Source organism: Leptodactylus fuscus, unplaced genomic scaffold, assembly GCF_031893055.1.
Source record: "Leptodactylus fuscus isolate aLepFus1 unplaced genomic scaffold, aLepFus1.hap2 HAP2_SCAFFOLD_56, whole genome shotgun sequence".
In the NCBI taxonomy this organism is placed as follows: domain Eukaryota; kingdom Metazoa; phylum Chordata; class Amphibia; order Anura; family Leptodactylidae; genus Leptodactylus; species Leptodactylus fuscus.
In genome coordinates, this window is record NW_027440589.1 from 301,040 (window position 1) to 327,247 (window position 26,208).

Sequence of the window (26,208 nt, forward strand, 5' to 3'; positions counted from 1 at the left end):
CGTGCGCTGCTGTATGGCCGGTGACAGAACTGATGGTTATTTCCTGCTGCTCCGAAATCCCACTGTTACCCCGTATGCAAATGAGCAGTTGGGTGCACCCGGGGTGGGGCCTGTTCACACATCGCGGGTCAGTCTTCTGCCTCAGATTCCACTTTCTGGCTCTTTAGGCACCATCGCTTACTATAGGTCTGATTTTTGTGGAGGTGAGACCCCCTATAGAGGTTCCATATACCCCCCCATCACATCACGTCACATCGCACAGCTACTGCACATTCATCACTGCAACCTATATATACACGGATACAGCGACCTATATACACACGTGGACGCTGCGCCCTATATACACACACGTCGATTCTGCACTATATATATATATATATATATATATATATATGTGTATAGGGTGCTGAGCTGGATATATAGGGTGGACATAGGGTACTGAGCTGGATATATAGGGTGGACATAGGGTACTGAGCTGGATATATAGGGTGGACATAGGGTACTGAGCTGGATATATAGGGTGGACATAGGGTACTGAGCTGGATATATAGGGTGGACATAGGGTACTGAGCTGGATATATAGGGTGGACATAGGGTACTGAGCTCTATGTATAGGGTGGACATAGGGTACTGAGCTCTATGTATAGGGTGGACATAGGGTACTGAGCTCTAGGTATAGGGTGGACATAGGGTACTGAGCTGGATATATAGGGTGGACATAGGGTACTGAGCTGGATATATAGGGTGGACATAGGGTGCTGAGCTGGATATATAGGGTGGACATAGGGTACTGAGCTCTATGTATAGGGTGGACATAGGGTACTGAGCTCTAGGTATAGGGTGGACATAGGGTACTGAGCTGGATATATAGGGAGGACATAGGGTGCTGAGCTGGATATATAGGGTGGACATAGGGTACTGAGCTGGATATATAGGGTGGACATAGGGTACTGAGCTCTAGGTATAGGGTGGACATAGGGTACTGAGCTGGATATATAGGGAGGACATAGGGTGCTGAGCTGGATATATAGGGTGGACATAGGGTGCTGAGCTGGATATATAGGGTGGACATAGGGTGCTGAGCTGGATATATAGGGTGGACATAGGGTACTGAGCTGGATATATAGGGTGGACATAGGGTACTGAGCTGGATTTATAGGGTGGACATAGGGTACTGAGCTGGATATATAGGGTGGACATAGGGTGCTGAGCTGGATATATAGGGAGGACATAGGGTACTGAGCTCTATGTATAGGGTGGACATAGGGTACTGAGCTCTATGTATAGGGTGGACATAGGGTGCTGAGCTGGATATATAGGGAGGACATAGGGTACTGAGCTGGATATATAGGGTGGACATAGGGTACTGAGCTCTATGTATAGGGTGGACATAGGGTACTGAGCTGGATATATAGGGAGGACATAGGGTACTGAGCTCTATGTATAGGGAGGACATAGGGTACTGAGCTCTATGTATAGGGTGGACATAGGGTGCTGAGCTGGATATATAGGGAGGACATAGGGTACTGAGCTGTATGTATAGGGTGGACATAGGGTACTGAGCTCTAGGTATAGGGTGGACATAGGGTACTGAGCTGGATATATAGGGTGGACATAGGGTACTGAGCTCTATGTATAGGGTGGACATAGGGTACTGAGCTCTATGTATAGGGTGGACATAGGGTACTGAGCTGTATGTATAGGGTGGACATAGGGTACTGAGCTCTATGTATAGGGTGGACATAGGGTACTGAGCTGGATATATAGGGTGGACATAGGGTACTGAGCTGGATATATAGGGTGGACATAGGGTACTGAGCTGGATATATAGGGTGGACATAGGGTACTGAGCTGGATATATAGGGTGGACATAGGGTACTGAGCTGGATATATAGGGTGGACATAGGGTACTGAGCTCTATGTATAGGGTAGACATAGGGTACTGAGCTGTATGTACTGTATACCCTGCCACGTGACATATACGGACTATACGTGGCTGCTCCTCACTATCTCCATCTCTTCTCTGCAGAATAAAGTGGTGAGCGTGGACGGCCTGAAGGTGAAGCTGCAGGTACGAGGATGAGGAGGATTGTCTGTGATTTGGAGAAGCATTTGACACTGACCCCTCACGCCCCCTGGAGTGACTCCTCGGGTCCCCTACAGCCCAGTATACAGATCTGTAGCCGTATTACTAATGTTATCTCGTATGGTAGCCGGAGCAAGTTATTGCCCTCTGTGGGGTCACATGACGTTCCTGTATAAGCGGCAGCACAACTTCACTCCATTCATCTATATGACTGGTTCTAGCTCACCAGTCTCTGGCAGGCGCAACGTCGCTCCGTTACCTCTGATTGGTTCTAGCTCACTAGTCTCTGGCAGGCGCAACGTCGCTCCGTTACCTCTGATTGGTTCTAGCTCACTAGTCTCTGGCAGGCGCAACGTCGCTCCGTTCCCCTCTGATTGGTTCTAGCTCACCAGTCTCCGTCCGGCTCTGTAGCGCTGTCTCTGGTCACACTGACTGCAGGATATGGTAGTCGATGAGTATATACATGTATACACCACCACACCACGTATTTACACACACGAGGATCCAGGGATGTGCTGCCTGTACCGAGGACAGATTATGGCTGCAGTACACTGACTAGGCAGCAGGTGGCAGGATTGTTACAGAAATACAAACTCAATCTGGCTACAGAAATTACTGACATAGTGGCCAGTGCCTGGGGAGATGTTACTGATGTATTGGCCGGGGAGATGTTACTGACGTAGTGGCCGGGGAGATGTTACTGATGTAGTGGCCGGGGAGATGTTACTGATGTAGTGGCCGGTGCCTGGGGAGATGTTACTGATGTAGTGGCCGGGCGATGTTACTGATGTAGTGGCCGGAGAGATGTTACTGATGTAGTGGCCGGGGAGATGTTGCTGATGTAGTGGCCGGTGCCCGGGGCGATGTTACTGATGTAGTGGCCGGAGAGATGTTACTGATGTAGTGGCCGGGGAGATGTTACTGATGTAGTGGCCGGTGCCCGGGGCGATGTTACTGATGTAGTGGCCGGAGAGATGTTACTGATGTAGTGGCCGGGAAGATGTTACTGATGTAGTGGCCGGTGGCCGGGGAGATGTTACTGATGTAGTGGCCGGGGAGATGTTACTGACGTAGTGGCCGGTGCCCGGGGCGATGTTACTGATGTAGTGGCCGAAGAGATGTTACTGATGTAGTGGCCGGGGAGATGTTACTGATGTAGTGGCCGGTGCCCGGGGCGATGTTACTGATGTAGTGGCCGGAGAGATGTTACTGATGTAGTGGCCGGGGAGATGTTACTGATGTAGTGGCCGGTGACCGGGGAGATGTTACTGACGTAGTGCCCGGGGCGATGTTACTGATGTAGTAGCCGGAGAGATGTTACTGATGTAGTGGCCGGGGAGATGTTACTGACGTAGTGGCCGGGGAGATGTTACTGACGTAGTGGCCGGGGAGATGTTACTGATGTAGTGACCGGTGCCTGGGGAAATGTTACTGATGTAGTGACCGGTGGCCGGGGAGATGTTACTGACGTAGTGGCCGGGGAGATGTTACTGACGTAGTGGCCGGGGAGATGTTACTGATGTAGTGGCCGGTGCCTGGGGCGATGTTACTGATGTAGTAGCCGGGGAGATGTTACTGATGTAGTGGCCGGGAGATGTTACTGATGTAGTGGCCGGTGCCTGGGGCGATGTTACTGATGTAGTGGCCGGGGAGATGTTACTGATGTAGTGGCCGGGAGATGTTACTGATGTAGTGGCCGGGAGATGTTACTGATGTAGTGGTCGGGGAGATGTTACTGATGTGGTGGCCGGGGAGATGTTACTGACGTAGTGGCCGGTGCCTGGGGCGATGTTACTGACGTAGTGGCCGGTGCCTGGGGAGATGTTACTGATGTAGTGGCCGGTGGCCGGGGAGATGTTACTGATGTAGTGGCCGGTGCCTGGGGCGATGTTACTGATGTAGTGGCCGGGGAGATGTTACTGATGTAGTGGCCGGTGCCCGGGGCGATGTTACTGATGTAGTGGCCGGTGCCTGGGGAAATGTTACTGATGTAGTGACCGGTGGCCGGGGAGATGTTACTGACGTAGTGGCCGGGGAGATGTTACTGACGTAGTGGCCGGGGAGATGTTACTGATGTAGTGGCCGGTGCCTGGGGCGATGTTACTGATGTAGTGGCCGGGGAGATGTTACTGATGTAGTGGCTGGGAGATGTTACTGATGTAGTGGCCGGGAGATGTTACTGATGTAGTGGTCGGGGAGATGTTACTGATGTGGTGGCCGGGGAGATGTTACTGACGTAGTGGCCGGTGCCTGGGGCGATGTTACTGACGTAGTGGCCGGTGCCTGGGGAGATGTTACTGATGTAGTGGCCGGTGGCCGGGGAGATGTTACTGATGTAGTGGCCGGTGGCCGGGGAGATGTTACTGATGTAGTGGCCGGTGCCTGGGGCGATGTTACTGATGTAGTGGCCTGGGGCGATGTTACTGATGTAGTGGCCGGGGAGATGTTACTGATGTAGTGGTCGGGGAGATGTTACTGATGTAGTGGTCGGGGAGATGTTACTGATGTAGTGGTCGGGGAGATGTTACTGATGTAGTGGTCGGGGAGATGTTACTGATGTAGTGGCCGGGGAGATGTTACTGATGTAGTGGCCGGGGAGATGTTACTGATGTAGTGGCCGGGGAGATGTTACTGATGTAGTGGCCGGGGAGATGTTACTGATGTAGTGGCCGGGGAGATGTTACTGATGTAGTGGCCGGGGAGATGTTACTGATGTAGTGGCCGGTGCCTGGGGCGATGTTACTGATGTAGTGGCCGGGGAGATGTTACTGATGTAGTGGCCGGTGCCTGGGGCGATGTTACTGATGTAGTGGCCGGGGAGATGTTACTGATGTAGTGGCCGGGGAGATGTTACTGATGTAGTGGCCGGGGAGATGTTACTGACGTAGTGGCCGGTGCCTGGGGAAATGTTACTGACGTAGTGACCGGTGGCCGGGGAGATGTTACTGATGTAGTGGCCGGGGAGATGTTACTGATGTAGTGGCCGGGGAGATGTTACTGATGTAGTGGCCGGGGAGATGTTACTGATGTGGTGGCCGGTGCCTGGGGCGATGTTACTGATGTAGTGGCCGGGGCGATGTTACTGATGTAGTGGCCGGGGAGATGTTACTGACGTAGTGGCCGGTGCCTGGGGAAATGTTACTGACGTAGTGACCGGTGGCCGGGGAGATGTTACTGACGTAGTGGCCGGTGGCCGGGGTGATGTTACTGACATAGTGGCCGGTGGCCAGGAGATGTTACTGAAGTAGTGGCCGGTGGCCGGGTGATGTTACTAACATAGTGGCCGGTGGCCGGGGCAATGCTACTGACACAGTGGCCGGTGGCCAGGGAGATGTTACTGACGTAGTGGCCGGGGAGATGTTACTGATGTAGTGGTCGGGGAGATGTTACTGATGTAGTGGCCGGTGCCTGGGGCGATGTTACTGATGTAGTGGCCGGGGAGATGTTACTGATGTAGTGGCCGGTGCCTGGGGCGATGTTACTGATGTAGTGGCCGGGAGATGTTACTGATGTAGTGGCCGTTGGCCGGGGAGATGTTACTGATGTGGTGGCCAGTGCCTGGGGCGAAGTTACTGATGTAGTGGCCGGGGAGATGTTACTGATGTAGTGGCCGGGGAGATGTTACTGATGTAGTGGCCGGGGAGATGTTACTGATGTAGTGGCCGGGGAGATGTTACTGATGTAGTGGCCGGGGAGATGTTACTGATGTAGTGGCCGGGGAGATGTTACTGATGTAGTGGCCGGGGAGATGTTACTGATGTAGTGGCCGGGGAGATGTTACTGATGTAGTGGCCGGGGAGATGTTACTGATGTAGTGGCCAGGGAGATGTTACTGATGTGGTGGCCGGGGAGATGTTACTGATGTGGTGGCCGGTGCCTGGGGCGATGTTACTGATGTAGTGACCGGTGGCTGGGGAAATGTTACTGATGTAGTGACCGGTGGCTGGGGAGATGTTACTGATGTAGTGGCCGGGGAGATGTTACTGATGTAGTAGCCGGGGAGATGTTACTGATGTAGTGGCCGGGGAGATGTTACTGATGTGGTGGCCGGTGCCCGGGGCGATGTTACTGATGTAGTGGCCGGGGAGATGTTACTGACGTAGTGGCCGGTGCCTGGGGAAATGTTACTGACGTGGTGACCGGTGGCTGGGGAGATGTTACTGATGTAGTGGCCGGGGAGATGTTACTGATGTAGTGGCCGGTGGCTGGGGAGATGTTACTGATGTGGTGGCCGGTGCCTGGGGCGATGTTACTGATGTAGTGGCCGGGGAGATGTTACTGATGTAGTGGCCGGTGCCCGGGGCGATGTTACTGATGTAGTGGCCGGGGAGATGTTACTGATGTAGTGGCCGGGGAGATGTTACTGACGTAGTGGCCGGTGCCTGGGGAAATGTTACTGATGTAGTGACCAGTGGCCGGGGAGATGTTACTGACGTAGTGGCCGGTGGCCGGGGTGATGTTACTGACATAGTGGCCGGTGGCCAGGAGATGTTACTGAAGTAGTGGCCGGTGGCCGGGTGATGTTACTAATATAGTGGCCGGGGCAATGCTATTGACGCAGTGGCCGGTGGCCAGGGAGATGTTACTGACGTAGTGGCCGGGGAGATGTTACTGATGTAGTGACCGGTGGCCGGGGAGATGTTACTGATGTAGTGGCCGTTGGCCGGGGAGATGTTACTGACGTAGTGGCCGGTGGCCGGGGTGATGTTACTGACATAGTGGCCGGTGGCCAGGAGATGTTACTGAAGTAGTGGCCGGTGGCCGGGTGATGTTACTAATATAGTGGCCGGGGCAATGCTATTGACGCAGTGGCCGGTGGCCAGGGAGATGTTACTGACGTAGTGGCCGGGGAGATGTTACTGATGTAGTGACCGGTGGCCGGGGAGATGTTACTGATGTAGTGGCCGTTGGCCGGGGAGATGTTACTGACGTAGTGGCCGGTGCCTGGGGAGATGTTACTGATGTGGTGGCCGGAGAGATGTTACTGACGTAGTGGCCGGTGCCTGGGGAGATGTTACTGATGTATTGGCCGGAGAGATGTTACTGACGTAGTGGACGGTGCCTGGGGCGATGTTACTGATGTGGTGGCCGGAGAGATGTTACTGATGTATTGGCCGGAGAGATGTTACTGATGTAGTGGCCGGTGCCCGGGGCGATGTTACTGATGTAGTGGCCGGGGGATGTTACTGACGTAGTGGCCGGTGGCCGGGGAGATGTTACTGATGTAGTGGCCGGGGAGATGTTACTGACGTAGTGGCCGGGGGATGTTACTGACGTAGTGGCCGGTGGCCGGGGAGATGTTACTGATGTAGTGGCCGGGGAGATGTTACTGACGTAGTGGCCGGTGGCCGGGGTGATGTTACTGATGTAGTGGCCGGTGCCTGGGGCGATGTTACTGATGTAGTGGCTGGGGGATGTTACTGACGTAGTGGCCGGTGGTCGGGGAGATGTTACTGACGTAGTGGCCAGTGGCCGGGGAGACGTTACTGATGTAGTGGCCGGGGAGATATTACTGATGTAGTGGCCGGGGAGATGTTACTGATGTAGTGGCCGGTGCCTGGGGAGATGTTACTGAAGTAGTGGCCGGGAGATGTTACTGAGGTACTGGCCGGTGGCCGGGGCAATGTTACTGACGCAGTGGCCGGTACCGGGGAGATGTTATTGACGTAGTGGCCGGTACCAGGGAGATGTTACTGAGGTAGTAGCCGGTGGCCGGGGAGATGTTACTGACGTAGTGGCCGGGGCAATGTTACTGATGTAGTGGCCGGTGCCTGGGGAGATGTTACTGATGTAGTGGCCGGGGAGATGTTACTGATGTAGTGGCCGGTGCCTGGGGAGATGTTACTGAAGTAGTGGCCGGGAGATGTTACTGAGGTACTGGCCGGTGGCCGGGGAGATGTTACTGACGTAGTGGCGGGGGCAATGATACTGACGCAGTGGTCGGTACCGGGGAGATGTTACTGAAGTAGTGGCCGGGGCAATGTTACTGACGTAGTGGCCGGTACCAGGGAGATGTTACTGAGGTAGTAGCCGGTGGCCGGGGAGATGTTACTGACGTAGTGGCCGGGGCAATGTTACTGACGCAGTGGCCGGTAGCGGGGAGATGTTACTGAGGTAGTAGCCGGTGGCCGGGTGATGTTACTGAAGTAGTGGCCGGTGGATGTTACTGTAGAGCCCCGAGCCTTGCACTACTGCACCACAATCACCTTTGTTCTTCCTTATTGGCATTCACACATTACTGTCCCAGTGACCCCGGCCACATCTTACTATGTCCCCGCAGGCTCAGCGAGTGTCACCCCCCCCCCCCCCCCATACTGTCCCCACCATTGGCACTCATTGTCATGTTTGGAATGCAGGCGAATCTCCATGGTGGGTGTGGCTTGTTGCATTGGGACCCCCGGTTACCCTGGTGACAGCAGCGCCCCCTATGGTCCGACTGACGCCTGTGAAGACCATAGAAAGATCATTAACCCTTTAATATTTTCCATCCTGCAGATCTGGGACACGGCTGGTCAGGAGCGATTTCGGAGCGTCACCCACGCTTATTACAGGGATGCTCAGGGTAGGTGAGGTTACGGGTGGGATTGTGGGGGGAGGGGGGGTACATGGATGGTGCTGCTAACTCTTCTCAACACCCCCAGCTCTGCTCCTGTTGTATGACATCACCAGCAAGACCTCATTTGACAACATCAGAGTACGTAACGGAATGATCAAAAGCTCAATCTGTCGGCAGTCGTTCCCCCCCCCGTCTCCGGTGGCGGTCACCCCACCCCTCTCTCTATTGGTGGGGCCCCCCCTTGTTTCTGTTGCTGGGTCCCCCCCCTTGTCTCTGTCACCGGGCCCCCCGTCTCTGCGGTGCTCTGTAAGCCTTCCTGTCGCTCGGCACACTCTATGTACTTGTTCTCAGAGTCTCTTGTCCTGCACTTTGGACTCTGGCTGTAGAATTGTGTTAGTGAGATTTGCCTCCAGCGCCCCTACAGGGAAAACCTGGTATTACATGCTGAGAGATGGATGAATGGGCTGTACATGGACTACAAGGACCTGCCGGGTCCTCCAAGATAAGAGACGCTCTTTGTAGGTGCCGTCCTGAGCGCAGCCGAAAACAAGGCAAAAATATCTGGACAAGCCTCACGTGGACCCAGTAATACCTCCCTATATAGATATATACACTGTATACACACACACTATACACACACTATATATACACACACTATATATACACACACTATATATACACACACTATACACACACACTATACACACACACTATATATACACACACTATATATACACACACTATATATACACACTATATACACACACATTATATACACACACTATATATACACACACACTATATATACACACACACTATATACACACACTATATACACACACACTATATACACACACTATATATACACACACACTATATATACACACACACTATATATACACACACTATATACACACACTATATACACACACACTATATACACACACACTATATACACACACACTATATATACACACACTATATATACACACACTATATATACACACACTATATATACACACACTATATATACACACACTATATACACACACACTATATACACACACACTATATACACACACACTATATACACACACACTATATACACACACACTATATACACACACACTATATACACACACACTATATACACACACACTATATACACACACACTATATACACACACACTATATACACACACACTATATACACACACACTATATACACACACACTATATACACACACACTATATACACACACACTATATATACAGTCATGGCCAAAAGTTCTGAGACTGCCACAAATCTCCTCTTGTCACATGATCTGCTCCCTCTGGTTTCTGGGTGTTTGTCAGATGTTTTTATCACATACAGAAATAGAATTGCAATCATATTCTGAGTAATAAAAGCTTATAGTGACAGTTAGAAGGAGTTACTGCAGCGGTGTAATATTTGCAGTGTTGCCCCTTCTTCTTCTTCAGGACCTCTGCAATTCTCCCTGGCAGCTCTCAATCACCTTCTGGACCAAATCCTGACTGATAGCCGTCCATTCTTGCACAATCAATGCTTGCATTTTGTCCGAATTTGTAGGATTTTGTTTGTCCACCCGTCTCTTGATGATTGACCACAAGTTCTCAATGGGATTAAGATCTGGGGAGTTTCCAGGCCATGGACCCAAAATCTCTCTGTTTTGTTCCCTGAGCCATTTAGTTCTCCCCTTTGCTTTATGGCAAGGTGCTCCATCATGCTGGAGAAGGCATTGTTGGTGGCCAAACTGCTCTTGGACGGTTGGGAGAAGTTGATCTTGGAGGACATTCTGGTCCCATTCTTTATTCATGGCTGTATTTTTAGGCCAGACTGTGAGAGAGCCGATTCCCTTGGCGGAGAAGCCACCCCACACATGAATGGTTTCAGGATGCTTTACAGTTGGCATGAGACCAGACTGGTGGTAGCGCTCACCTCCTCTTCTCCCAATAAGCTGTTCTCCAGATGTCCCAAACAATCGAAAAGGGGATTCATCAGAGAAAATGACTTTCCCCCAGTCCTCAGCAGTCACTCCCTGGACCTTCTGCAGAATATCAGTCTGTCCCTGATGTTTTTTCTGGAGAGAAGTGGCTTCTTTGCTGCCCTCCTTGAGACCAGGCCTTGCTCCAAGAGTCTCCACCTCACAGTGCGTTCAGATGCTCTCACACCTGCCTGCTGCCATTCCTGAGCAAGCTCTGCACTACTGGTAGCCCGATCCCGCAGCTCAAACACTTTTAAGAGACGGTCCTGGCGCTTGCTGGTCTTTCTTGGGCGCCCTGGAGCCTTTTTGCCAACAATGGAACCTCTCTCCTTGAAGTTCTTGATGATGCGATAGATTGGTGACTGAGGTGCAATCTTTCTAGCTGTGATAAGCATTTTGTGGGTTGACATTTGCAAACAGTGTTGTGTCTTGGATCCACAACCCTCCAAGGTGAGCTCTTCTGCCTAACTAGGAATATATCATAATCTAAGAATACTACACTACGGTCTGCTCAGTGTTTTTGTCTTTTTTATCTTTGAGATCTTTCTAGCTGCGATACTCTTCCCTGTTAGGCCATGTTTGTGCAGTGCAATGATGACTGCACGTGTTTCTTTAGAGATAACCATGGGTAACAGAAGAGAAACAATGATGCCAAGCACCAGCCTCCTTTTACAGTGTCCAGTGGTGTCATTCTTACTTAATCCTGACAGATTGATCTCCAGCCCTGTCCTCATCAACACCCACACCTGTGTTACTGGAGCAATCACTGAAACCATGTTAGCTGCTCCTTTTAAGGCCGGGCTGCAATGATGTGGAAATGTGTTTTGGGGGATAAAGTTCATTTTCTAGGCAAATATTGACTTTGCAAGTAATTGCTGTTAAGCTGATCCCTCTGTATAACATTCTGGAGTATCTGCAAATTGTCATTAGGAAAACGGAAGCCGTAGACTTTGTAACAATTACTATTTGTATCAGTCTCAGAACTTATGGACATGACTGTACATATACGCACACTATATACACACACTATATATATATATATATATACAGAGACCTCTGTCCAGGCCTCACGTGGACCCATTGACCCTCCCTATAGATATGATATGAGTGTATATATGTGATATGTATCTATAATGTGTGTGTATGATATATATATATATACTGTATGTTCCTCGCTGTCTCTTGTCCTTGTGTATTAACCACTTCCTGCCTCAGCGCTGCCTCTTCTCCTCTGTCCCTGTACACCTGTACACACAGGACTGTGCCGCTGCTTCTTCAGGTCCTGTGTATGTGCACACCCGGTGTGATGTGTATATACCCAGGTCCTGTATGTATGTGCACACCCGGTGTGATGTGTATATACCCAGGTCCTGTATGTATGTGCACACCCGGTGTGATGTGTATATACCCAGGTCCTGTATGTATGTGCACACCCGGTGTGATGTGTATATACCCAGGTCCTATATGTATGTGCACACCCGGTGTGATGTGTATATACCCAGGTCCTGTATGTATGTGTACACCCGGTGTGATGTATATATACCCCAGGTCCTGTATGTATGTGCACACCCGGTGTGATGTATATATATATACCCCAGGTCCTGTATGTATGTGCACACCCGGTGTGATGTGTATTTACCCAGGTCCTGTATGTATGTGCACACCCGGTGTGATGTGTATTTACCCAGGTCCTGTATGTATGTGCACACCCGGTGTGATGTGTATATACCCAGGTCCTGTATGTATGTGCACACCCGGTGTGATGTGTATATACCCAGGTCCAGTATGTATGTGCACACCCGGTGTGATGTGTATATACCCAGGTCCTGTATGTATGTGCACACCCGGTGTGATGTGTATATACCCAGGTCCTGTATGTATGTGTACACCCGGTGTGATGTATATATACCCCAGGTCCTGTATGTATGTGCACACCCGGTGTGATGTGTATATACCCAGGTCCTGTATGTATGTGCACATCCGGTGTGATGTATATATATATACCCCAGGTCCTGTATGTATGTGTACACCCGGTGTGATGTATATATACCCCAGGTCCTGTATGTATGTGCACACCCGGTGTGATGTGTATATACCCAGGTCCTGTATGTATGTGCACACCCGGTGTGATGTGTATATACCCAGGTCCTGTATGTATGTGCACACCCGGTGTGATGTATATATACCCCAGGTCCTATATGTATGTGCACACCCGGTGTGATGTGTATATACCCAGGTCCTGTATGTATGTGCACACCCGGTGTGATGTGTATATACCCAGGTCCTGTATGTATGTGCACACCCGGTGTGATGTGTATATACCCAGGTCCTGTATGTGTACACCCGGTGTGATGTATATATACCCCAGGTCCTGTATGTATGTGCACACCCGGTGTGATGTGTATATACCCAGGTCCTGTATGTATGTGCACACCCGGTGTGATGTATATATACCCCAGGTCCTGTATGTATGTGCACACCCGGTGTGATGTATATATACCCCAGGTCCTGTATGTATGTGCACACCCGGTGTGATGTGTATATACCCAGGTCCTGTATGTATGTGCACACCCGGTGTGATGTGTATATACCCAGGTCCTGTATGTATGTGCACACCCGGTGTGATGTGTATATACCCAGGTCCTGTATGTGTACACCCGGTGTGATGTATATATACCCCAGGTCCTGTATGTATGTGCACACCCGGTGTGATGTGTATATACCCAGGTCCTGTATGTATGTGCACACCCGGTGTGATGTATATATATATACCCCAGGTCCTGTATGTATGTGCACACCCGGTGTGATGTGTATATACCCAGGTCCTGTATGTATGTGCACATCCGGTGTGATGTATATATATATATACCCCAGGTCCTGTATGTATGTGTACACCCGGTGTGATGTATATATACCCCAGGTCCTGTATGTATGTGCACACCCGGTGTGATGTGTATATACCCAGGTCCTGTATGTATGTGCACACCCGGTGTGATGTGTATATACCCAGGTCCTGTATGTATGTGCACACCCGGTGTGATGTATATATACCCAGGTCCTGTATGTATGTGCACGCCCGGTGTGATGTGTATATACCCAGGTCCTGTATGTATGTGCACACCCGGTGTGATGTGTATATACCCAGGTCCTGTATGTATGTGCACACCCGGTGTGATGTGTATATACCCAGGTCCTGTATGTGTACACCCGGTGTGATGTATATATACCCCAGGTCCTGTATGTATGTGCACACCCGGTGTGATGTGTATATACCCAGGTCCTGTATGTATGTGCACACCCGGTGTGATGTATATATATATACCCCAGGTCCTGTATGTATGTGCACACCCGGTGTGATGTGTATATACCCAGGTCCTGTATGTATGTGCACACCCGGTGTGATGTGTATATACCCAGGTCCTGTATGTATGTGCACACCCGGTGTGATGTGTATATACCCAGGTCCTGTATGTGCACACCCGGTGTGATGTATATATACCCCAGGTCCTGTATGTGCACACCCGGTGTGATGTATATTTACCCCAGGTCCTGTATGTATGTGCACACCCGGTGTGATGTGTATATACCCAGGTCCTGTATGTGCACACCCGGTGTGATGTATATTTACCCCAGGTCCTGTATGTATGTGCACACCCGGTGTGATGTGTATATACCCAGGTCCTGTATGTGCACACCCGGTGTGATGTGTATATACCCAGGTCCTGTATGTATGTGCACACCCGGTGTGATGTATATATACCCAGGTCCTGTATGTATGTGCACACCCGGTGTGATGTGTATATACCCAGGTCCTGTATGTGCACACCCGGTGTGATGTGTATATACCCAGGTCCTGTATGTATGTGCACACCCGGTGTGATGTGTATATACCCAGGTCCTGTATGTATGTGCACACCCGGTGTGATGTGTATATAGCCAGGTCCTGTATGTATGTGCACACCCGGTGTGATGTGTATATACCCAGGTCCTGTATGTATGTGCACACCCGGTGTGATGTATATTTACCCCAGGTCCTGTATGTATGTGCACACCCGGTGTGATGTGTATATACCCAGGTCCTGTATGTGCACACCCGGTGTGATGTATATTTACCCCAGGTCCTGTATGTATGTGCACACCCGGTGTGATGTGTATATACCCAGGTCCTGTATGTATGTGCACACCCGGTGTGATGTGTATATAGCCAGGTCCTGTATGTATGTGCACACCCGGTGTGATGTGTATATACCCAGGTCCTGTATGTATGTGCACACCCGGTGTGATGTGTATATACCCAGGTCCTGTATGTATGTGCACACCCGGTGTGATGTGTATATACCCAGGTCCTGTATGTATGTGCACACCCGGTGTGATGTGTATATACCCAGGTCCTGTATGTGCACACCCGGTGTGATGTGTATATACCCAGGTCCTGTATGTGCACACCCGGTGTGATGTATATTTACCCCAGGTCCTGTATGTATGTGCACACCCGGTGTGATGTGTATATACCCAGGTCCTGTATGTATGTGCACACCCGGTGTGATGTGTATTTACCCCAGGTCCAGTATGTATGTGCACACCCGGTGTGATGTGTATATACCCAGGTCCTGTATGTATGTGCACACCCGGTGTGATGTGTATATACCCAGGTCCTGTATGTATGTGCACACCCGGTGTGATGTGTATATACCCAGGTCCTGTATGTATGTGCACACCCGGTGTGATGTATATATACCCCAGGTCCTGTATGTATGTGCACACCCGGTGTGATGTGTATATACCCAGGTCCTGTATGTATGTGCACACCCGGTGTGATGTGTATATACCCAGGTCCTGTATGTATGTGCACACCCGGTGTGATGTATATATACCCCAGGTCCTGTATGTATGTGTACACCCGGTGTGATGTATATATACCCCAGGTCCTGTATGTATGTGCACACCCGGTGTGATGTGTATATACCCAGGTCCTGTATGTATGTGCACACCCGGTGTGATGTGTATATACCCAGGTCCTGTATGTATGTGCACACCCGGTGTGATGTGTATATACCCAGGTCCTGTATGTATGTGCACACCCGGTGTGATGTGTATATACCCAGGTCCTGTATGTATGTGCACACCCGGTGTGATGTATATATACCCCAGGTCCTGTATGTATGTGCACACCCGGTGTGATGTGTATATACCCAGGTCCTGTATGTATGTGCACACCCGGTGTGATGTGTATATACCCAGGTCCTGTATGTATGTGCACACCCGGTGTGATGTGTATATACCCAGGTCCTGTATGTATGTGCACACCCGGTGTGATGTATATATACCCCAGGTCCTGTATGTATGTGTACACCCGGTGTGATGTATATATACCCCAGGTCCTGTATGTATGTGCACACCCGGTGTGATGTGTATATACCCAGGTCCTGTATGTATGTGCACACCCGGTGTGATGTGTATATACCCAGGTCCTGTATGTATGTGCACACCCGGTGTGATGTGTATATACCCAGGTCCTGTATGTATGTGCACACCCGGTGTGATGTGTATATACCCAGGTCCTGTATGTATGTGCACACCCGGTGTGATGTGTATATACCCAGGTCCTGTATGTATGTGCACACCCGGTGTGATGTGTATATACCCAGGTCCTGTATGTATGTGCACACCCGGTGTGATGTGTATATACCCAGGTCCTGTATGTATGTGCACACCCGGTGTGATGTGTATATACCCAGGTCCTGTATGTATGTGCACACCCGGTGTGATGTGTATATACCCAGGTCCTGTATGTATGTGCACACCCGGTGTGATGTATATATACCCCAGGTCCTGTATGTATGTGCACACCCGGTGTGATGTATATATACCCCAGGTCCTGTATGTATGTGCACACCCGGTGTGATGTGTATATACCCAGGTCCTGTATGTATGTGCACACCCGGTGTGATGTGTATATACCCAGGTCCTGTATGTATGTGCACACCCGGTGTGATGTGTATATACCCAGGTCCTGTATGTATGTGCACACCCGGTGTGATGTGTATATACCCAGGTCCTGTATGTATGTGCACACCCGGTGTGATGTATATATACCCCAGGTCCTGTATGTATGTGCACACCCGGTGTGATGTGTATATACCCAGGTCCTGTATGTATGTGCACACCCGGTGTGATGTGTATATACCCAGGTCCTGTATGTATGTGCACACCCGGTGTGATGTGTATATACCCAGGTCCTGTATGTATGTGCACACCCGGTGTGATGTGTATATACCCAGGTCCTGTATGTATGTGCACACCCGGTGTGATGTGTATATACCCAGGTCCTGTATGTATGTGCACACCCGGTGTGATGTGTATATACCCAGGTCCTGTATGTATGTGCACACCCGGTGTGATGTGTATATACCCAGGTCCTGTATGTATGTGCACGCCCGGTGTGATGTATATATATATACCCCAGGTCCTGTATGTATGTGTACACCCGGTGTGATGTATATATACCCCAGGTCCTGTATGTATGTGCACACCCGGTGTGATGTGTATATACCCAGGTCCTGTATGTATGTGCACACCCGGTGTGATGTATATATACCCCAGGTCCTGTATGTATGTGCACACCCGGTGTGATGTGTATATACCCAGGTCCTGTATGTATGTGCACACCCGGTGTGATGTATATATACCCCAGGTCCTGTATGTATGTGCACACCCGGTGTGATGTATATATACCCCAGGTCCTGTATGTATGTGCACACCCGGTGTGATGTGTATATACCCAGGTCCTGTATGTATGTGCACATCCGGTGTGATGTATATATACCCCAGGTCCTGTATGTATGTGCACACCCGGTGTGATGTGTATATACCCCAGGTCCTGTATGTATGTGTACACCCGGTGTGATGTATATATACCCCAGGTCCTGTATGTATGTGCACACCCGGTGTGATGTGTATATACCCAGGTCCTGTATGTATGTGCACACCCGGTGTGATGTGTATATACCCAGGTCCTGTATGTATGTGCACACCCGGTGTGATGTATATATACCCAGGTCCTGTATGTATGTGCACGCCCGGTGTGATGTGTATATACCCAGGTCCTGTATGTATGTGCACACCCGGTGTGATGTGTATATACCCAGGTCCTGTATGTATGTGCACACCCGGTGTGATGTGTATATACCCAGGTCCTGTATGTGTACACCCGGTGTGATGTGTATATACCCCAGGTCCTGTATGTATGTGTACACCCGGTGTGATGTATATATACCCCAGGTCCTGTATGTATGTGCACACCCGGTGTGATGTGTATATACCCAGGTCCTGTATGTATGTGCACACCCGGTGTGATGTATATATACCCCAGGTCCTGTATGTATGTGCACACCCGGTGTGATGTGTATATACCCAGGTCCTGTATGTATGTGCACACCCGGTGTGATGTATATATATATACCCCAGGTCCTGTATGTATGTGTACACCCGGTGTGATGTATATATACCCCAGGTCCTGTATGTATGTGCACACCCGGTGTGATGTGTATATACCCAGGTCCTGTATGTGCACACCCGGTGTGATGTATATATACCCCAGGTCCTGTATGTGCACACCCGGTGTGATGTATATTTACCCCAGGTCCTGTATGTATGTGCACACCCGGTGTGATGTGTATATACCCAGGTCCTGTATGTGCACACCCGGTGTGATGTATATTTACCCCAGGTCCTGTATGTATGTGCACACCCGGTGTGATGTGTATATACCCAGGTCCTGTATGTGCACACCCGGTGTGATGTATATTTACCCCAGGTCCTGTATGTATGTGCACACCCGGTGTGATGTGTATATAGCCAGGTCCTGTATGTATGTGCACACCCGGTGTGATGTATATTTACCCCAGGTCCTGTATGTATGTGCACACCCGGTGTGATGTGTATATACCCAGGTCCTGTATGTGCACACCCGGTGTGATGTATATTTACCCCAGGTCCTGTATGTATGTGCACACCCGGTGTGATGTGTATATACCCAGGTCCTGTATGTATGTGCACACCCAGTGTGATGTGTATATACCCAGGTCCTGTATGTATGTGCACACCCGGTGTGATGTGTATATACCCAGGTCCTGTATGTATGTGCACACCCGGTGTGATGTGTATATACCCAGGTCCTGTATGTGCACACCCGGTGTGATGTATATATACCCCAGGTCCTGTATGTATGTGTACACCCGGTGTGATGTGTATATACCCATGTCCTGTATGTATGTGCACACCCGGTGTGATGTGTATATACCCAGGTCCAGTATGTATGTGCACACCCGGTGTGATGTATATTTACCCCAGGTCCTGTATGTATGTGCACACCCGGTGTGATGTGTATATACCCAGGTCCTGTATGTATGTGCACACCCGGTGTGATGTATATATACCCAGGTCCTATATGTATGTGCACACCCGGTGTGATGTGTATATACCCAGGTCCTGTATGTATGTGCACACCCGGTGTGATGTGTATATACCCAGGTCCTGTATGTATGTGCACACCCGGTGTGATGTGTATATACCCAGGTCCTGTATGTGCACACCCGGTGTGATGTGTATATACCCATGTCCTGTATGTATGTGCACACCCGGTGTGATGTGTATATACCCAGGTCCTGTATGTGCACACCCGGTGTGATGTATATTTACCCCAGGTCCTGTATGTATGTGCACACCCGGTGTGATGTGTATATACCCAGGTCCTGTATGTATGTGCACACCCGGTGTGATGTGTATATACCCAGGTCCTATATGTATGTGCACACCCGGTGTGATGTGTATATACCCAGGTCCTGTATGTATGTGCACACCCGGTGTGATGTATATTTACCCCAGGTCCTGTATGTATGTGCACACCCGGTGTGATGTATATATACCCCAGGTCCTGTATGTATGTACACACCCGGTGTGATGTGTATATACCCAGGTCCTGTATGTATGTGCACACCCGGTGTGATGTGTATATACCCAGGTCCTATATGTATGTGCACACCCGGTGTGATGTGTATATACCCAGGTCCTGTATGTATGTGCACACCCGGTGTGATGTATATATACCCCAGGTCCTGTATGTATGTGCACACCCGGTGTGATGTGTATATACCCAGGTCCTGTATGTATGTGCACACCCGGTGTGATGTGTATATACCCAGGTCCTGTATGTATGTGCACACCCGGTGTGATGTGTATATACCCAGGTCCTGTGTATGTGCACACCCGGTGTGATGTGTATATACCCAGGTCCTGTATGTATGTGCACACCCGGTGTGATGTGTATATACCCAGGTCCTGTATGTATGTGCACACCCGGTGTGATGTGTATATACCCAGGTCCTGTATGTATGTGCACACCCGGTGTGATGTGTATATACCCAGGTCCTGTATGTATGTGCACACCCGGTGTGATGTGTATATACCCAGGTCCTGTATGTGTACACCCGGTGTGATGTATATATACCCCAGGTCCTGTATGTATGTGCACACCCGGTGTGATGTGTATATACCCAGGTCCTGTATGTATGTGCACACCCGGTGTGATGTGTATATACCCAGGTCCTGTATGTATGTGCACACCCGGTGTGATGTGTATATACCCAGGTCCAGTATGTATGTGCACACCCGGTGTGATGTGTATATACCCAGGTCCTGTATGTATGTGCACACCCGGTGTGATGTGTATTTACCCCAGGTCCTGTATGTATGTGCACACCCGGTGTGATGTGTATATACCCAGGTCCTGTATGTATGTGCACACCCGGTGTGATGTGTATATACCCAGGTCCTGTATGTATGTGCACACCCGGTGTGATGTGTATATACCCAGGTCCTGTATGTATGTGCACACCCGGTGTGATGTGTGGTGGCCTCCATGTTTTGTGTGCGCTCTCTCTCGTGTCTTTGACGTGTCGGTTTTTCAGGCCTGGCTGACAGAAGTTCATGAGTTTGCTCACCAGGATGTGGTCGTGATGCTGCTCGGCAATAAGGTTTGTAACTTCCTGAGTGTGACATCGCCGGGCGCCCGAGTTACTATAGGTGTATATAGGTGTATATAGATATATATAGGTGTATATAGGTATATATAGGTGTATATAGGTCTATAGGTGCCCTGTAATGTCTGAGGACCTGCAGATAATCCCCCTCCCCCCACCGCCCTAATAATACCCAGATACATCAGAGAATCTCCCAGCATAAAGGTCAGCGGGGTCCGGCCCCGGAGTACTCCCACCCATCACCAGAATGTCACCCGCTGTCAGGGGCCCCTCTGAGGAGCCGTATACACCTATACAGCTGTCCTATAGGAGATTACACTGAGCACTCGGCTCCTCCTGGGCGGGGCCTTACTACGGGGGCCGGCAGGGGACAAAGGACCTTCCGTCTGAGCCGCAGATACATTACTGGTCTGTTCTTCTCTCTGACTCGCAGTGCGACGTGGCAAGTGGGCGAGTTGTCAGAACAGAAGATGGAGAGTCCTTGGCCAAGGTAAGATGTCTGGGGGTACGCGGCCCCTCGAAGCGGGAGACCTTCTTCATGCCCACTATAGATGGTGCGGGGTCTGGCTGTCTCCATGCTTAATGCCCCCCCCCCCTGTATACATATATATATACTAGTGTATGTGTGTATATATATCAGGTCTGGGCCGAGTCCAGTACAGTAAATGCAGCACATACGTATATACAGACTGTCTATATACTGTCCCAGGGGTGTAAGTAACCCTTTAATAGCCGTAGTCACAGTCCTATGATCACTGCCAGTATGTACATATATATATATACATGTGTGTGACCTATATATATATATCTGCTCTTAGGAGTACGGCATCCCCTTCATGGAGACGAGCGCAAAGACCGGCATAAATGTGGAGCTAGCATTCACCGCTATAGCGAGGTAAGTACACTAGGCGGATACATGTATACTCACCTGTATATAGTACTGACTGTGTATACTCACCTGTATATAGGTACGGTAGGCGGATACATGTAGATAGTACTGACTGTGTATACTCACCTGTATATAGGTACGGTAGGCGGATACATGTATATAGTACTGACTGTGTATACTCACCTGTATATAGGTACGGTAGGCGGATACATGTATATAGTACTGACTGTGTATACTCACCTGTATATAGGTACGGTAGGCGGATACATGTATATAGTACTGACTGTGTATACTCACCTGTATATAGGTACGGTAGGCGGATACATGTATATAGTACTGACTGTGTATACTCACCTGTATATAGGTACGGTAGGTGGATACATGTATATAGTACTGACTGTGTATACTCACCTGTATATAGGTACGGTAGGCGGATACATGTATATAGTACTGACTGTGTATACTCACCTGTATATAGGTACGGTAGGTGGATACATGTATATAGTACTGACTGTGTATACTCACCTGTATATAGGTACGGTAGGTGGATACATGTATATAGTACTGACTGTGTATACTCACCTGTATATAGGTACGGTAGGCGGATACATGTAGATAGCACTGACTGTGTATACTCACCTGTATATAGGTACGGTAGGTGGATACATGTATATAGTACTGACTGTGTATACTCACCTGTATATAGGTACGGTAGGCGGATACATGTATATAGTACTGACTGTGTATACTCACCTGTATATAGGTACGGTAGGCGGATACATGTATATAGTACTGACTGTGTATACTCACCTGTATATAGGTACGGTAGGTGGATACATGTATATAGTACTGACTGTGTATACTCACCTGTATATAGGTACGGTAGGCGGATACATGTATATAGTACTGACTGTGTATACTCACCTGTATATAGGTACGGTAGGTGGATACATGTATATAGTACTGACTGTGTATACTCACCTGTATATAGGTACGGTAGGCGGATACATGTAGATAGCACTGACTGTGTATACTCACCTGTATATAGGTACGGTAGGTGGATACATGTATATAGTACTGACTGTGTATACTCACCTGTATATAGGTACGGTAGGCGGATACATGTAGATAGCACTGACTGTGTATACTCACCTGTATATAGGTACGGTAGGTGGATACATGTATATAGTACTGACTGTGTATACTCACCTGTATATAGGGACGGTAGGCGGATACATGTATATAGTACTGACTGTGTATACTCACCTGTATATAGGTACGGTAGGCGGATACATGTATATAGTACTGACTGTGTATACTCACCTGTATATAGGTACGGTAGGCGGATACATGTATATAGTACTGACTGTGTATACTCACCTGTATATAGGTACGGTAGGCGGATACATGTATATAGTACTGACTGTGTATACTCACCTGTATATAGGTACGGTAGGCGGATACATGTATACTCACCTGTATATAGTACTGACTGTGTATACTCACCTGCATATAGGTACGGTAGGCGGATACATGTAGATAGTACTGACTGTATACTCACCTGTATATAGGTACGGTAGGCGGATACATGTAGATAGTACTGACTGTGTATACTCACCTGTATATAGGGACGGTAGGCGGATACATGTAGATAGTACTGACTGTGTATACTCACCTGTATATAGGTACGGTAGGCGGATACATGTATATAGTACTGACTGTGTATACTCACCTGTATATAGGTATGGTAGGCGGATACATGTAGATAGTACTGACTGTGTATACTCACCTGTATATAGGTACGGTAGGCGGATACATGTAGATAGTACTGACTGTGTATACTCACCTGTATATAGGTACGGTAGGCGGATACATGTATATAGTACTGACTGTGTATACTCACCTGTATATAGGTACGGTAGGCGGATACATGTATATAGCACTGACTGTGTATACTCACCTGTATATAGGTACGGTAGGCGGATACATGTAGATAGTACTGACTGTATACTCACCTGTATATAGGTACGGTAGGCGGATACATGTATATAGTACTGACTGTGTATACTCACCTGTATATAGGTACGGTAGGCGGATACATGTATATAGTACTGACTGTGTATACTCACCTGTATATAGGTACGGTAGGCGGATACATGTATATAGTACTGACTGTGTATACTCACCTGTATATAGGTACGGTAGGCGGATACATGTATACTCACCTGTATATAGTACTGACTGTGTATACTCACCTGCATATAGGTACGGTAGGCGGATACATGTAGATAGTACTGACTGTATACTCACCTGTATATAGGTACGGTAGGCGGATACATGTAGATAGTACTGACTGTGTATACTCACCTGTATATAGGGACGGTAGGCGGATACATGTAGATAGTACTGACTGTGTATACTCACCTGTATATAGGTACGGTAGGCGGATACATGTATATAGTACTGACTGTGTATACTCACCTGTATATAGGTATGGTAGGCGGATACATGTAGATAGTACTGACTGTGTATACTCACCTGTATATAGGTACGGTAGGCGGATACATGTAGATAGTACTGACTGTGTATACTCACCTGTATATAGGTACGGTAGGCGGATACATGTATATAGTACTGACTGTGTATACTCACCTGTATATAGGTACGGTAGGCGGATACATGTATATAGCACTGACTGTGTATACTCACCTGTATATAGGTACGGTAGGCGGATACATGTAGATAGTACTGACTGTATACTCACCTGTATATAGGTACGGTAGGCGGATACATGTATATAGTACTGACTGTGTATACTCACCTGTATATAGGTACGGTAGGCGGATACATGTATATAGTACTGACTGTGTATACTCACCTGTATATAGGTACGGTAGGCGGATACATGTATATAGTACTGACTGTGTATACTCACCTGTATATAGGTACGGTAGGCGGATACATGTATATAGTACTGACTGTGTATACTCACCTGTATATAGGTTCGGTAGGCGGATACATGTATATAGTACTGACTGTGTATACTCACCTGTATATAGGTACGGTAGGCGGATACATGTATATAGCACTGACTGTGTATACTCACCTGTATATAGGTACGGTAGGCGGATACATGTATATAGCACTGACTGTGTATACTCACCTGTATATAGGTACGGTAGGCGGATACATGTATATAGTACTGACTGTGTATACTCACCTGTATATAGGTACGGTAGGCGGATACATGTAGATAGTACTGACTGTGTATACTCACCTGTATATAGGTACGGTAGGCGGATACATGTATATAGTACTGACTGTGTATACTCACCTGTATATAGGTACGGTAGGCGGATACATGTATATAGTACTGACTGTGTATACTCACCTGTATATAGGTACGGTAGGCGGATACATGTATATAGCACTGACTGTGTATACTCACCTGTATATAGGTACGGTAGGCGGATACATGTATATAGTACTGACTGTGTATACTCACCTGTATATAGGTACGGTAGGCGGATACATGTAGATAGTACTGACTGTGTATACTCACCTGTATATAGGTACGGTAGGCGGATACATGTATATAGTACTGACTGTGTATACTCACCTGTATATAGGTACGGTAGGCGGATACATGTATATAGTACTGACTGTGTATACTCACCTGTATATAGGGACGGTAGGCGGATACATGTATATAGTACTGACTGTGTATACTCACCTGTATATAGGTACGGTAGGCGGATACATGTATATAGTACTGACTGTGTATACTCACCTGTATATAGGTACGGTAGGCGGATACATGTATATAGTACTGACTGTGTATACTCACCTGTATATAGGTACGGTAGGCGGATACATGTATATAGTACTGACTGTGTATACTCACCTGTATATAGGTACGGTAGGCTTGTTCCTTTTCCTGGCAGGTGTTGGGGCCCCTTTAACCCTTCGGTTCCTGTGCCCCTCTCCCTCTTGTCCCCCCCCCTCCGCAGGGCGCTGAAGCAGAGATCCGCCGGTCCTGACCACTGGTCTGTGATTGGTCTCAGGAGGGGCGGGGGGGGGCGGGGGGGGCGGGGGGGGGGGGTCAGCGCTTGTTATGATTCCTGGCAGTTGTTGGGGCCCCTTTAACCCTTCGGTTCCTGTGCCCCTCTCCCTCTTGTCCCCCCCCCTCCGCAGGGCGCTGAAGCAGAGATCCGCCGGTCCTGACCACTGGTCTGTGATTGGTCTCAGGAGGGGCGGGGGGGGGCGGGGGGGGCGGGGGGGGGGGGGTCAGCGCTTGTTATGATTCCTGGCAGTTGTTGGGGCCCCTTTAACCCTTCGGTTCCTGTGCCCCTCACCCTCTCCCTCTTGTCCCCCCTCCTCCGCAGGGAGCTGAAGCAGAGATCCGCCAGTCCTGATGAGCGCAAATTCCAGCTCAACCAATACATCGAGTCCCAGAAGAAGAGAAGCGGCTGCTGCGGCCTCTGATCGGCCGCCATATTGATCCACCCGATCCTTCTTCCTCTGGTCCAGTATTGACTGTACGGTTACGGATTTAATCAGATCCAGTGAAACTGCCAAACTCCAGGTTTGTGGGACCCCAATAGCTGGAGCCCCCGGGACTGTTGCCTTGT

The 26,208-nt window shown here is 49.1% G+C and overlaps 1 protein-coding gene across 2 annotated transcripts in view; it reads left to right on the plus strand.

Moving 5' to 3' along the window:
* Nucleotides 1-26,062, plus strand: part of LOC142188589 (ras-related protein Rab-37-like) — a 69,493-nt gene extending 43,431 nt beyond the window's left edge. For both annotated transcript variants that reach the window (XM_075261880.1, XM_075261881.1), the window contains 7 exons: nucleotides 2,030-2,071; nucleotides 8,582-8,648; nucleotides 8,728-8,780; nucleotides 20,617-20,682; nucleotides 21,122-21,178; nucleotides 21,507-21,583; nucleotides 25,963-26,062. In XM_075261880.1, the coding sequence (XP_075117981.1) occupies nucleotides 2,030-2,071; nucleotides 8,582-8,648; nucleotides 8,728-8,780; nucleotides 20,617-20,682; nucleotides 21,122-21,178; nucleotides 21,507-21,583; nucleotides 25,963-26,062 (462 nt within the window). The remainder of the gene's footprint in view (nucleotides 1-2,029; nucleotides 2,072-8,581; nucleotides 8,649-8,727; nucleotides 8,781-20,616; nucleotides 20,683-21,121; nucleotides 21,179-21,506; nucleotides 21,584-25,962) is intronic.
* Nucleotides 26,063-26,208: the final 146 nt, after the last annotated feature.